This window comes from Bacillus rossius, chromosome 3 (genome assembly GCF_032445375.1).
Source record: "Bacillus rossius redtenbacheri isolate Brsri chromosome 3, Brsri_v3, whole genome shotgun sequence".
In the NCBI taxonomy this organism is placed as follows: Eukaryota; Metazoa; Arthropoda; class Insecta; order Phasmatodea; family Bacillidae; genus Bacillus; species Bacillus rossius.
Window position 1 is genome coordinate 17,609,507 of NC_086332.1, and position 16,443 is coordinate 17,625,949.

Sequence of the window (16,443 nt, forward strand, 5' to 3'; positions counted from 1 at the left end):
ATAAATATATATTTTTACTTTATGAAAACATTCTTCAACTAACATCACTATATCTTTGAAAAATATATTATCCCACACTTTTGAAAGCATAAATCATTTTAAACATTGTGTTTGGAAGTTGTAGTCGGTCTCGTGTGACCTCTTTCTGATTTGACAGTTCTCATAAGTCAGGTCAGTACATTTTATGCTTATTGTTGTTCAATCTGTTTTCTGACTTCCAGGGTGTCTTTCCATAGAAAATTTATGTTATTACATTTTGCTACCTTTTTTTATGATAGGTCTTTTGCAAAAATAATGTTTGGACAAAAGCTGGTACCTTTCTCAAAATTAAATATTATAATGTATAACTTTTTAGTGAGAACTACTTCAAATGTGTCAAGTCGCTAAAATGGTATTCTGGAAACTTTTCAGTGTGTAGTGAAAAAAAGACATTACTTTTAAAATCAAATGCGACATGATCTTTTGTGCTTTGTTGTAATGTGAATGCGCGCTTAAAATGCCATCATCACAGATTGATTTCAAAGGTTTTTACGGAAGAGAAACCAATTCTGCGCACGCCAGCTACAAGGACGAATATGCTTCCAGTGAAAGCGTGTGTGTTGACCTTATAGACCTGTTCGCTGGTGAACACGCTCACGATTGAAACTCAGTTACTCTTCAGAATGTTTCCTAAAATATATTTCAAATAAATAATGTTAAAGTAAGTTCAGTTTTGACTATAAATCATAGTGTGTATAACGGCCTTTCAAGAGTTATTTTAGTGTTGCGTGTGTCACTTATATCATTGATGATAGGCAGGGGCACAATAAAAAAAAATATAATTAGGACCATGTATTTTTCGCGGAAAATATTTCGAGACGAGTTGTGTATTAAAACACTGTATCATCGTCTGCGTTTCGTGATTGGTTGGGTTGCTTTCAGTTGCATGTATAATGTCAGTACACCAATCATAGCCATCAGCGCGAAAGCAAACACGCCCTGAATGGCCCGTCCAAATACGGCGGTGGCTTTCCTCGCAGATGACCGCTAATTACAAGGTAACAATCGCTAGTGTGGGAATAATTTTTTTTTGTGGTCTAAATAAGCATTCAGGTTAATTCAAGAAAAAAAATACTTGACGTTATCTTTGGGTGTAAATCGAGGTCACTAAACTGTACTAGAATTGCTAAATGGTCACATTCTACATATAAATATTTGGGGAAGAGTGGGGAGGTAGATAGAAGTGCCAAGAGGGGAACAAAAAAAACGCCACCCCAAGGTGAAGCTGCAGCACTGTTTGAAATTTCGCAACTCTTGTTACAGGCTCAACCAGCCGCCACCCTGATTCGCTTTAAGGCGCCCCTTTCCCCCTCCACATCCTTTACCCCCTCCCCATCCCCTACCCCCTCCCCTTCCCCTACCCCCTCCCCATCCACTACCCCCCTCCCCTTCCCCTACCCCCTCCCCTTCTTCTTACTCCTACCCTTCCCCTTACTCCTACCCTTCCCCTTCCTCTTAACCCTCCCCATCCTCTTACCCCTCCCCTTCCTCTTACCCCTCCCTACCTTCTTACCCCTCCCCATCCTCTTATCCCCCCTCCTCATACCCCTCCCCCTCCTCTTCCTCATCCTCAGACATCGTCTCATAAAACTTGTTATCTGAGGAAGAATTCGTTAGGCGGACCCGTGCGGGGGCAAGTCGCCGACGGAGTTTGGAGGGAGAAGGGAAGGGGCTGTTAAGAGGGAGGATTACCGAGCAGCGTGCGATCGGCGGCCGGCGCAAGGTAAAAAAAAAAAAAAACAAGTGGCTCTAGAGCACGAGTTTGATCTGCGTAGTCGCCAGTCACCGGCCTTACGACCCAAAAAAATATATATATATTCTTACGATAAAACTTATTTTAAATTCCTTACGTTAATAGTCCTCGATCAGTAAATTATGTTTTCTCTTAATTTAATATAAACATATAAAGAAATAAATTTATTTCCATTTAACCTTATTTGACTAAAACACAAAAAATTATAACATTTATTTAATTTTTTAAGAAATTTTTTTCCTCCAACATATGTAAAATATTTATAGTGAAATTTGATTTATTTACGTAGTATTTATCACTTCAAAGGTAAAACAGTGTTTAATTATGAATTTTTTTCAGGAGGTTATTTTCGTAATATGAATTTGTATCATAGTGTTTATCGAGATGGTTGGCATAAAATAATTAATAGTTTTTTTAAACAATTTGTTTAATACAAAATTTTTAGTAAAATATCAAAGAACATCTCATCAAAAATATAATGCCTACTAAGGGAATAAATTAATTCTTTTTTGTATTTTAACCCCTTTTTATCGACCCAACATGCTTGGGGCAATTTCACCTGCTGGATTGAACGGAAAAGTACTTTTCAAATCAACCCAACCACACACAAATAACTTATTCTTAAGCTTTCACTGGTGTTTACAAATAAATTAAGAAAAACGTAATCTGAGATAATAATTTTAAGAACTAGACATTTACAGTCTTATTATAAGTCTTACAAAGAATAATGTTGTATCAGACCTGATAGAATCGCCAGTTATCTGCTATGCAAACCTTTCAAAGGTAATATCTGCTATGCAAACCTGAAACAATCAGCTTGAAGCACCTGTGTTTAGAGATATGATTGGGAAAATTTGCCGTTGGGGAGATTTTTTGGAAAAACTTAACCACGTATTTTTCTCCAAAATGTTCCTTTTTGCTAATACCAAAATTGATTTACATAATTGAAGATATGTTGATATACTTAGGTAATTGTACAAGCTGTCTATGTTGTTTTTGTATGTATGTAAATAAAGTGTTTAGTATTAATACTCCATTATGAATTTTTCATACCACTTGTAAAAATTCTCATTGTCATTCTATTACAGTATAGAAGAAAAAAAACTTTGAAATAGGTACAGAACTGTGGAATATGGCCATTACTTTATAGTATTTTTTTTCTTTACCACCTAATGGATAACTTATTTTAATTGGTTAAGTTTATGTAAAATGGTTCATAAAACTTATGTTTGTGTTTCTATTGAAGTATAAATAGATGGAAAATATTTCTCCCTAGCAGACATTTGTCCGGAAATATTACTGGAAAATACATTTCCAAAAAAACTAACATCTCTGCCTATGGTTCAGACATTTATTTTTTGATGTGTAACATCTTAGCTCTCGGTATATGTCATTGGGTTGGAGTAAGTTCGTGAATGCGACGGAAGTAAAGGAAAGGAAATGTGCAATATACGGTGCTACTATCTATGGACAGATGGCGCAAAGTTCACAAAGACACAAGACCAATTTTATAGCATCAACTGTTTAATGAATGTTTAACAAGATGGGCAGTATTTTAATAATAGGTATTACTTGTTGAAATAAGGTCTAAAGTCTTAGGGTTTAAAACATTTTTTACAAGACTTTATCGCTTTTACCGGAGCATCTTCATTGTGTTGTTTAAAATTTCGGTCTGCACATCGAATGACTCGATAGTCGAAGTAGCTGCTCCGGCAGCGCATTCTAGCGGCGGGTGCGTCCAGAAATGTAGTTTAAAAAAAATTGGTTGTCTGTAAAGTCGGTTTACGGACGATAGTTTAACGTGACAACGTCATAACAAAACATTGATGAAATGATTGCACACTTTTATGAATAAAATTGAATCATTTTTTATTAATTGTCACTATTTTGTATGGATACAAAGAAGGAGTGAAATGATATATACAATCTAATTGATAAATTTACTCTTACTTGCACTCATTAATTCAAATATGTTTATTACTTTAAAGAACAGATTATTTTAACTATATAACTTTTATACATGTTTGCTATTTAACTTCTTCTAAAACTGTGTTATTCTGTTAAGAATAGGACGATGATGGGAAAAGTAGGAAACGAATGGGGAGTGTTTCAAGTTCAATGTGCCTCGAAAAAGTAAAAATCGATGGTTGTTCCAATCGAGTGGAAGATAGAGATATATGCGGCGCAAGCGTACAATGAGTGTAACTGGACAATGTGCTTAACGGGACAATTGTTCGTGCGTGCAGCCGGCGTTCGTCGATTTATTAGACGTTGTCACGTCAAAAACACGTCTGCGAGGCTAGATGTTGCGCGTGAGCGGCGAGTGGGTTTAAGGGACGCGCGCGCCGCGTGTTGCAGGTGAAGGCGATCCAGGGCTTCTGCTCGGCCACGCAGGAGTACTGCCCGCCGGGCGAGAAGGGCTCGCAGGGCGCAGGGGGCCCGCCGGGCCCGCGGGGCGCGCAGGGCTCCAAGGGGGACCGCGGGGACCGAGGACTGCCGGGCGCGCCGGGACCCCGGGGGCCGCACGGCCCGCACGGGGACCCGGGAGCGCGCGGGCCCAAGGGCGAGGCGGGGCTGCCAGGTACGTCACGCACGAGGGTGGAGTCCTGGGTCCCCCTTCAGGCCCACCTCCACCCCTGTTCGTTTTTTACATGTTTAACTATCTTACCTCTTTACAAACTAAGTAAAACATATTGCATATTACATAAATAGAGCTTTTTTTTTTTGGACTTATAAAATAGTAAACATAATTATACCCTGTATTTTCACGTTAAATAACATTCTAAAAAGAGTGCAGGTAAGGAATAACTACGGACTGGAAAAAATTCGCGGTTTCAATGACCACTAGGATGGACTCAAGACTCCACGATTCTCTATGTACTCGGGCAACTACCACCTGGTCATTGGCTACCGACTCGGGACACCTGTTTTACTGCGATTCTTATGATTTCGATACTTCTTTTGTTGAGTGCTTTGCCATCGGCTCAGAGTCCTTAAAGGTAAATTGCGGTCCAATCACTGACGCAGCATTAAGCTAAACGAGTTTGGATTCCAGCCTGTCTCGAAAGGAATACGCGAATTTTTCCGGTCTCTACTTATTTTTACATGTTTAACTATTATAATTTTTTTACAAACTAAAAAAACATATTGAATATTTTATAAAAAAAATTATTTTGGACTTATAAAATAGTAGACATAATTATACCCTGTATTTTACGGTTTAATAACATTCTAAAAAGAGTTTGGTAAGAAAAAAACATTAAATTATAATGTAGCTCTTGACTGTAAAATTGGGGGGGGGGGGGGGGGGCGTGGTTAGGGGTAGGCATTTTGCAACTTCGGGGTTCCTATTTTTAAAAAAAAAACCTGCAACCAACAGCGCCCAGCTTTGCTGTTGACAAACTTGTTGGGAATCCAATTATCACTGCAGTATCGAAAAACATTCAGCTGTAGCACCTTTGAAGTTAATGGGTAACCAACATCACATAAACGAAATATATACGAGCACAATTCTTGTTCTTGTTTTTTTCTCAAAAAAAAACCATCTGAACTGTTTATAGACTGCAACAAGGTACACACCCTCTAAAGCGGTTTCTCTCTTGTGATTGGTGGCCGTCTGCGAGAGAAGTCGTTCCCGTATTTGACCGAGCCACTCGCTACCGCGCTGAATTACTGTGATTGGTTTTGTTTACAATCCACGTGTACCTGAAATAAACTCGCCCAATCACGAAACATGTAAGATGCTACATTATGACGTTGGCACATTTTTCGATTACATAAAAAATTTGCATTCTTACTTTAATTTACTGGGAATTTCTGTTCCAGACGTGCTTATTACAAATTATTCTACTGTAAAGGTTCGCCATGTATAATTAAAATGCGTGGCTTTGTTGATGAAAGTATTGAGAAATATTAATATTCATATTTGTTAAATAATACTCTATCTTCATGAATAAAGACAATGTATATATGTTTCTAAAAACGAAATTGTCTTAACAACAAAACTATATAACCTTGTCCCTGCTCATAAGGCTTTCGATTTTTTTCTTTGTGTTTGCAAGAGTAGCCATGGCCCTATTTGGCTCTACCATTTAGGGTGTTTTAGCTTCCACAATGGATGTGCTGACAGTACACATGTACCTGAAATAAACCCATCCAACCCTAAACATAGACAGCGCTACAAAATTTTAACAGACGGCTGATCTGAAAAATATTTTCGCGAAAAATACGTAGCCCTATGTATGAGTGAATGAAGTAATAGAGGGTGAGTATGTGAGTATCCAAGAAGGGCTATGGGTAGTGTGAGGGAAAAGCTGCCCCTATGCCCTCAATAATAAAAATATGTCTAAATCTTGATAATTAAGAAACAATATGTATCTATGACAATTTTAATTACGTATCAGCATCACGGATTTTTTTCTCCAATATCCATTTAGTTTTCCGTGCAACACACTTCTGATTACGATCTCGTAACGATAAAAATCTTCGGCATTTGTTGGAAACACTCTGTCTCATACAAAACCAAACAAAAAAAGCTTTTGAAAAACAAAAAAACAATGTGTAAAATATTACAAAAGAAAATATATGTATAAAAACAACATATGTATTAACATGTTTGTAAATTATATTTAAGCATTTTGAAAGAAATTTATTGAAAAATAAAGACAACGCGTCATCAGTTTAAGCACTAACCATGAAAAAGGTGTAACATCGAAAAATGTCACATCACCCTTTTCCCGTTTCCAGTTTAATACGCCCTAGTATCATTTAGACTTGAATCACACATCTGCTTCAAGTTGGTGGTTGAAATACGGTGATCTTGACACGCTCTGAACTACTCTGAGTCAGTGACATTGTTATCCACCAATCAGCTCTTTAAAAAGGCTTGATTATGTTTATGCAAGATGAGTATAGCCTGTAGTGAATTAGATCTAAGAAATAATCGTGACCCTACGAATAAATATTAATATAAATAAATTAAAGTATGAATAAATGACAGCAGAATATTTAAATTATAAATTAATGTAATAAAACGGCATACCCCATGTGATTAAATTGTTTAGTTAAAAAAAATTGAATCCTTTATAGGTCCATGAAATTAATCAATTAATCAAGCAGAGAAGATCAGATGATTTTGAACATAAATCCAGGTGAAATATATATACTATCACTAGAGACCTGAAAAATTCGCGGATTCCTTTCGTGTTATTCTAAATTTCAAATAACTATACCTTAGTGCTGCTTCTGCCATTGGTCCACAATAATCTGGAGGACTGAGAGCCAACTAGAGACCATCACTCGTAGAAGTGTCGAATCACAGGCCTCTCAGTCGAGACGACTCACAAGTCAGCAGCCAATGAACAGGTGGCATTTGCCCGAGTGTGGAGAGAATATTGGAGTATATCCTGGAGGTCATTAACCCCGCGTATTTTTCCGGTCTCTAACTATCACTATTTAACTACATTATAAACTGGTTAAAGAAAAATATGAAATGAAATATCTCCTCACTCGCATAACTACATCCCGTATAGCAGATGATTTCACCGAAATTTACGCCGAGAGGAGCACTAGCGAAGTGTGGGACTGGCCGACCCGAAGACAAATGCCTCCCGAGGGCCGAAACTGCACGTGGTCTAAGTGTGTCCATAAAGGCCCAAAAATGGAGGATGGGATTGCTGTAGTTCCTAGTTCTTGCCTCAAGAGGGCAGTAGTGAGCGTAGAGGATCAGTCGGCCGAGAAAGGAAAAGAGGGAGAGGGGACGGCGAATGAGCGGAGTAATACAGCTATGGTCACCTGGGGCGGGCGAGACCAAGTTATGTTGTAAACCCGCGGGGAAGGGAGAAGCGATGACGAGCGGGGAGGGGAAGGAAATGCCCGAGCAGCCGTGACCCCTGACGCAACACGCGAACCCCGGCCGGTGCCCGAGAGATGGCCTCCACCGGACCACGGGTTCACTGGGTGTTTTGAGGGGTCCCAGCGCGATGTGGGAGATCGGGGTAGGCGCCAGCAGTGCTGATAAAGTCTTATAGGGCTCAGGACACAGCCAACTGTCTGGTCAGCTGAGCGAGGTACGGGGTTGAGGCGGTGACTATGCTGGGATGGTGGCCCTAGCTCAAAGCTCTAATACCTTCCCGATCAAAAAAAAAGAGGGAGTGATCCCTAACAGTTCCGTTTAAATTTTGCTCTGGAATGTAAAAAAAAAAAGAACTGGAATTTTTTCCACTCTACCCTGATAGGCACCGAGAGATAGCGTAGGATAGCGCTAAAGTGTGTGAAGGTTGAATACCCCCGGGAGGGGCATGCTAAGGAGGGGATCTGGCAATCGGCAGGATCTGGGTTCCGAGAAGCACAGTGAGAACAACCTGGTGCCCGAGAGAGCTGCGTGGCGCAGCCAGACAGCTGGGCCAGGGGCGCGAGGCGAGGCGGCGACAGCGAGCGCCCGCCACGGGAGCCAGGGGATGGTGGCGCTCAGCTATCAGCCGGCGGTGGACGGTACTACAAGGGCTAGAGCCTGTGTGGGCTGACGGGCCGACAGGTGCTCGAGCGAAAATCTTTTAACACCAGACGGCTGAAATTTTATAAAAAATTCTCATTAAATATATTACAAAATTAATAAGATAAATTTTTGTGTCATAAAAATTAACCAAAGGGCATAAAGTGAATGAAGGTAAGTTATGAGTCAAAGGAATAAATGAATAAATGATAGAATGACAGCGAAGGAATAAAAAAAGACGGTTAATTAAGGAAGGAATATCAGCGTTAAGAAATCATATATTCAACGAAGAAGTGACACCAGAATGAATCAAATTAATAAAAAGGAAAATAAAGAATAATCTATGAACAAATATAAAGAATGATAGTGTGTGGTTGAAGGTTTAACAAATATAATCAAAGAAGAAAGTGCAGAAAAGTATATTAAGTAATTAAAGCATAACGTCTCGTAGAGAAGGATGCCATTTGAGACGAAAAGGAGAGATGTAGCAGCGATGGAATGCATGACTACGGGTGAAGCGGGAGTACGCTGAGAAAACCCACCGGCTCACAGTAACGTCCGCCACGTTTCTCACTAAAGAAAAATATTGGAATATAGGTTTGAGTCCGCTGGCAGTAGAACCCATGTCGCCTGGGTGGCAGCAGAGTGCTCTGACCACTGGTCATCATCTGCCGGGTATGCACACAGCAAAACTTCGTACACCCACTAAACACCCTTTTCCTCATGTTCGCTTCGGGGAATGTTTAAATGGATGAAATAATCCTAGTAAACAAACTTTGATCATTAAGAATCAAAAAATTAAATGTTTTTCCTCGGTAATGTGAGAAAATTTAATTAAAGTTCTGTGTTGAACATTTCTGAACATTAAGAAACTCACTGTATTAATATTTTCTATGTATTGCGATTCAAAACAGAAAAAAAATAATTGTAGGCCTTGAGTTCATAAACCATAATATATGTTTTTTTTGCTAAGAACATTCAGGATCTAATATTGACACAAAGGTCCTTACAAACTAAGTTATACATTTTAAAAAGACTCAGATTATATTTGTATTAATGTAAATAGGTAGAGACCTGAAAAATTCGCGGATTCATTTCGTGATAGTCTAGAATCCAAAAACGTTTGCTTTTTACTGCATCAGTGATTGGGCCACAGTTTATCTTAATGATACTCGGCCAATGAAAAACCTTGAACAAAAGCAGTATCGAATCACTAGCGTCCCAGTTAACACGTGTCACGAGTCAGTAGCCAATGAGCAGATGTAATTTTCCCGAGTGCATAGAGGATCATGGAGTATATCCTACAGGTCATTGAAATCGCGAATTTTTCCGGTCTCTGTAAATATGTAAAGAGTCCGTTCCTGTGGCTTGAATGCAGACGTTTGCGATGTCATCCACGCTTTAAATGTCAATCAGCTAAAACGTTCTGCCCGCAGCTTCGAAACAGCCGGAGAGAGGATCGGCCGTAAAAAAAAATGGTTGACGGTGCCGACGGCGAAACGCCTTCCTCGGGAATCGGAGCATCGCCGACGGGCGGGTGTTAATTAGGCCGGCCGTCAACGAGCGTGTTGGGAACCTCGAGGGTGTCAGGGGGGTGGGGGGCAAGAGCCGCAGGACCTTGCGCTTCGTAACAGGCGCTGAATTACGAGCTCCCGTATTACGAGCAATCAGCGACGGGGATTTAACGCGCCCGGGCGGCCGTATAAAACAAACGACCGTATAGCTATCCCTTCCACCTAGTATGTGTCCCCTCCAAATGTTGGCCGTCACCCCCTACCCCTGAGCCTGCCAGAGTGACATCGTGATATTTCGCGATGCTGGAGGGAATATTTTGGGTGGAGAGGGAAGGGAAGGTATATATTTAGCGACCCATCTGGTCTTTAAAAAAAATTGAAGGGGAAAGAATAATTTCTTCGCTTTTGAGGCTTCCTCTGGTACTTGACTTGCGGCAGACACAGCTTATCAGAAATAAAATAAGGTTCCCTAAATGCTGCAATCGGCCCATTTCATTTATTTCATTCTGTTATTATAAATGTATTTAAGGTATTATTGAAGTCATCATATATGTTTAAATTAAAGACTTCATGTTAAATATCCAGTATTTAAATTTCTGCACTCCAGCTTGGCCGAACAGCACATTTCTAAAGAGGCAACGGCGGGATTAGTATCCATTGCCAAGGGCCGTCTTATTGGCTGCAATCAAGGGCGGTAGGGCCAGCCACTTCGGTGCTAGCTGTACCAGCCAGGGTGACTGGTCCTCTCTTTCTTACTTCTGGCCAGTGGACAAGCTGCATTTCAAGGATAGTCAAATATTAAATTGAAAACTTTTTTCCAAAATATTATACAAATAATTCTGGTTTTAGAATTTTGTGTATAGGTGTATGAATGTAACAGAAATTAAAAATTCAGAGAGATGACATAAATAGGCCCCTAAATATGAAGTTTGGCTGCGGCGGGTGGGGCTTAGGATTCTCGATGAGTGCTGGTTGGTGGACCGGGAGAGGAAAGGGGTGTCTCAATACTGCCTCGAAGGCGTACTGACGTGTCCGACCGATGAAGGGTCGTCATTGTTTCTGTATTTGTTTCGGTTCCGTGGCCTGAAGCGTTAACGCCAACCTCAGGGAATTGCATCGGCATTTGGAGGGCACAAGAAGGTTTTATTTACTGAATCATAACTCCGTCCATTATTTCCTATAGAATCCAAATAGTAAATTATTAATTATTGTGTTAATTTATTCATTATTTGAATCTCCCGTAGCCAATTATAACGATTAACCATCTTTTTAATTAAATTTGTTTTTTTTTTATTTATGTCTTATCGCGCAACCACAGTCTAACCGGTGCAAGGACATGAACAGTGCAAAGTACGTAACTGACGGCATTCATCAAGAAGGGCGGCTTACAAAGTTTTGCGCAATTAAAAACTTTAAGACGTGTGACTTTTCGGTTTGACTATACGATGGTTACCGTTTCTCACGGACCGTTACACAATTGTTCTTGAAACTAATGTCAGCAATTCGTATTACGGGATCTGACAAAGATGCTGGTGAGATTAGCAGAGAGATGCAAATCTGGTTGTTAATTATCTGTGTTTTCGACAGTGCAGAGCGGGAAAACATAAATACATGCTCGTTGCAGTTATGTAATGGTTCATTCTCGCTTTGCCTTTTGAACACCATAGTACACCCCTTCGAGATCTCAGAGGGTCAACAAACAACACAGCAGGAAAAGCATAAAAATCAATCTCGATCTTAATGTGTTTAAACTTTAGGTTTCTATTATGTAATGAGATCTAAAGGTAAATAAATATGTCAAACATATTTAATTGCGTTAAAGTTATAAAGCAGCAAGTCCACTGCACACAACGGAAAGTTGATATGCATTAAGGAGGGCGCAGGTTCGAATCACAGTCTGGCCACTTTAATCTGGTTTGCCCGTGTTTTCCCCGGTATCAGTCAGACTAACGACGGCTCCTTTGAACCGGCTATGTCTAGGGACTGGGAAAATTTGCGGGCTCAATGACCTCTAGGATAGACTCCACGATTCCCTACATGTTCGGGCAAACTTCGCCTGTTCATTGGCTGCTGATTCGATACTTCTTTGATTGCTGGTCTCTAATTGGCCAATAATCCTCCAGGTTAACAGTGAAAATAATACCAGAAGCAGCTAAACGGTATAATTATTAGAAATTTTTCATATTACCAAATGCATCTGCGAATTTTTCCGGTCTCTAGCTATGCACTATTCCTCCCATAATTCATATCCATATCTGTTGGTTTGTTTTATCCGTTTCTGAATATTTCGTTGTTAACAATTAAATCTTATATATAAAAATGAATGTTTGTGTGTTCGTCTTCTATACTTTCACGTATCGTTCATCCGACTGAGTTGAAACTTTGCACATTCGACCTTCGAAACAAGAGGAAGGTCACTGTCTAGGTGAGATTTTGATCAAATAATACCTTGAAGCATAATTAAATTACTTTTGTTGAAATCTCGCCATTCTGTCGTCGTAGTACAGACTAACCGAGAAAGAATGCGGGCTATTAAAAATGTAGTTCACTCGGCACAAGACAGAGTGTGCGCGTTGCATGCAATCTGCGAAACATCTATATCGATATTGGACTATGCGAGTACACTCTATACAGTAATCAACTTAACCAAACATGAATGAGTTGAAGATAACGACTACAAGATTGAAAACGTCTTTAAAAGAAAAGTTACACATCACCAACTTCGTAGTTCTGTTAATTAAATAAGTAACTGGTAATATCCTGACAAATAATGGTTTTAAAACTTTAACTACACCGTTTTATACGGGAAAATAATTTAAATAGGTAACATCTTAAACTGTAAAAATATTAAAAATAACGTATACCTATATTATTATTGGCTGGAACAAAACATTTTACCATATTGGACGGGAAATCGTTCTAATGGTAATTACCATATTGTCTAGGTGATATTCTGTTAAAACCAATCCTTAAAGCATAATTAATATATTCTTTATAAAATTTCGTCGTTGCATTAATAACTCATTGTTCATCCAATCTCTATGAAATTTTGCACGCTTGACCTTTGAAACCATGTGTGTATTAGTCTATGGAATGGTCGTCTGTTCTGAAGCATCTGCTATAGTAGCTGTATAAAGACTAATATGCTATAAAGTTGTTTAATTGCTTGAAAAGAACTCGCTAGGAAGAATCGTAAATATGCCATCATGTAGTTAATATGGCTAAAGAAACATAATACCAACACATCTGCAAGAAATTAGGGTTAGAATTTATTATAACCAAAAATTGTTTGCTATGCAGAATGAAAAAAAGGGGTTAGAGGTCGTTCTCATTTTGATTTCAAGCATTAAAATGGCAAAGTTTGTATACACTTACTCCCTCACTTCTTACCTCCATGTTTAAAACACGAGGAAGGTCACTGTTCAAGTGAGATTTTGATAATACCAACCCTTAAAGCAAAAATTAAGTTGGCGCGCGAGTAGTATCGGATAGTTACCACTAAGTACTTTATGTCAGTTCCTTTTTATTATGGTCCGAATAATAATGGTGGTGTGCGAGTCGAGAGATAGAGAGATAAAGAGAGATAGATATAGAGAAAGCGAGAGAAAGAAAGAGAGGCAGAAAGTGACGGAGTGAAATAGAGAGGGATAGAGATAGAGAGAGTGATAGAGAAATACCAAGTGATGGTTAGAGATATAGATATTTAGATTTACATAGAGGCATATAGCTAGAGAGATATATAGAATGTGATATATACAGATATATAGATTAAGAGAACTATACATATATAGCTATACATATATAGCTATACATATATGATATAGATATATAAAGAGATAAAATAAAGTGTTATATATAACTATACATCTATATTTATATAGAGATAGATATATAGATATAAATATAAATTAAGATTCATATAGGGATATAGACAGATATGGATATATTCAGTGAGATATAGAGATATATAGATAAAGATAGGTGATAGGGAGATTGAGAGATATGGATTGATATATAGAGATGAATATAAAGAGATAAAGTGATATTAAGGGATATATAGAGTTACAGAGAGATAAAGAGAGAGATACAGGGTAATGCTGTCCATGTGTGTACAAACTATAAAAAAATTACAAAAAATTAAAAAGTGGCATTGCAACTCATACTGGGCATTAGCTAGTACTAAATAAAAAATAATAAAATTCTCTTCTGATTGCGTGTGCCCTTAATTATTTTTTTTTTATCTTCAGCGTCACGATTACAGCCACAATGCATTTGACATTTTATCAACATTCATAAAACCGATTCCCGATATTCTTCTCGACACTTCTATGAATATCTCCAACCAAACTCATATAAACCGACCAGCAAGCCGAAGGAAGGTGCATCACGCGACCCGAGTAGAATTGAGGTTCACGCCGAGGAAGGAAAAGAAAATACCGCGTTGTTCACTGGACGCGTGAGAAATAAGGGAATGACGGTGATGGAACAATTACCCTCCACGCATTCGGACGAGCCGCAGCAAAACCCCCGCGCGCGGAATGGGACGGCAAGAGAGAAGAGAGGAAGAGATAAGCCGGTCTGCCTGGAAACAGTCCAAGCGGCCGCTCATCATTTATGCGGGCGAGCTTCAACTCCCAAACCTGAAATTGGGGCAGTTAATTCCCGCCCCTGGGTCTCAGTGGGCGGTTCGGCCGCCTTTCCGGCTGGCGCGCCCTCTGGTCGCGAAGTTCCAGAAGTCAGGACTGAACACGACATGTGAGCAGACGGTTAAATAACGTCTGTTGATGTGGAAGGCTCTGTGGGTTTTGAATACGTTAACATCCTCTACTTTTTAAATATATATATATCATTTGTAGAGACCGGAAAAAATTCGCGGATTCATTTCGTGATAGGCTGAAATTCAAACATGTGTACAATTATGCTGGTTCTGCTATTGGCTCGCAGTTTTAACTGGAGCTCTCTGGGCCAATGAGAGACTATCGACCAAAGAAGCTTCGAATCACAAGCTACCCAGTGGAGACGCCTCACAATTTAGTACCCAATGAACACGTTTGTTCACTTGAGAAATGCAGAGGATGATGGAGGCTATCCTAGAGGTCATTGAATCCGCGAATTTTTCCGGTCCCTAATCGTAATCATTTGTCATATCTAACAACATAGCTAACTTTTATGCCGTTGATTGGCCTGTTAATAAGGGGCCATGTATTTTCCGCGAAAAGCTTTTCAGACCACCATCTGTGTGTTAAAAACTTTTTCAGCATTGTCTGTGTTCGGTGATTGGCTGTGTTTACTTCAGGTACATCTACTGTCCGCACACCAATCATAGCCATTCAGTGAGAAAGAAAATAAAGATGCGATTGTATCAAAAATTCTTATATACCTGTAACGGGAAGTATTTGTAATAAGGTGAAATTTATTAATTATTCTAAGAATCGCTTTACCAAAATAAATGAAAATTTTAGTGTAAACAATGGCATAAACTTAATTAAAATGAAAAAAAATTGCCTGTTAAAAATTTTTTTTTGAAGTTTACCTCATGAAATAAAAAGGAGGTAAGTGTAATTTCATTAAGGTGTAATATATCCTCAAACAGTCTAAATCAGAAGTTTTATAATTAGATACTTAATATATACTAAATATAAATACGTCCTACACTTAACCACTTTAAAAATATACAATTCTTTAACGGTTTTAAAATATACAATTCTTTAACGGTTTTGATATAAAATAAATCGTTTATGAAACTGACAAGTTATTGTGTTGTTTTTGTTTATTTTTATATATTTATTTATTATAATTATTTGAGTGCCTAACAGTTTAGTAAACATGTTTAGAATTAATTACAACCTTTTTTTTTCAATGGTAAGAGTTCAGCAATACTCTGAAATAGCGTGTTATTAGCTAGTGTTATTAGCTCCATCTTCAAAGGATTATAGCCTTATGAAGCGCTTTAGGCCATGACATACAAATGTTTTCAAATTATTTTTCTCGTAATGAACCTACAGCCAAAGTTTGTCGGTCGAAATCAGACCCACTCTCTCTTTCTCTGTGTGTGTGTGTGTTGGTGTGTGTGTGTGTGTGTGTGCACCAAGAGAAAGAGAGAGTATGAGAAGGAGGGAAAGAAAGGGAGTCCTCAAAGACGACGAAGACTGATGAGGTTTGAATGGAGCTCTGACGGAATGAATTATTATTTTTATATAATACGTACCTTGGACAACCTCCGGCCCACGGCAACGTCCGCTACGTTTCCCAATGACAAAAAAAAGTATGTGACCCCATCGAGAATCAAACCCGGTTAGCCAATAATTCGCCCTTTATTTAATTTATATTGCCAGTTAGAAAGATTATTTTGGCAGTTTCATTGACTTCGGAAACTTAGTGACCAATCTAGACGGTGCAATTGTACACCCATACTCACAGGGACTCGAAACCTGGGACCTCTAGCATTGACTGCTGTACGTTAGTTAGCCCCTCCACTATCGTGGCTAACTGAGGTCAAGAAATATTTATATTAATATTCTTATTCTGTTGGCTTTTTGCTGTTTCCATCAGATAAATCAGGCAGAGATATTCCTGGTTACAATGTTTCAACATATCGTGCATTACGCTCAATTAACAATTTTAATCGCGCTAAATCGAACAAA

At 38.8% G+C, this 16,443-nt stretch overlaps 1 protein-coding gene across 1 annotated transcript in view; it reads left to right on the forward strand.

Annotated features, from left to right (window-relative positions):
• The window catches only part of LOC134530022 (uncharacterized), a 231,586-nt gene that overhangs the window by 113,248 nt on the left and 101,895 nt on the right, over nt 1–16,443 (forward strand). Inside the window, exon 3 of the mRNA XM_063364550.1 lies at nt 4,151–4,373. Within this exon, the coding sequence (XP_063220620.1) occupies nt 4,151–4,373 (223 nt within the window). The remainder of the gene's footprint in view (nt 1–4,150; nt 4,374–16,443) is intronic.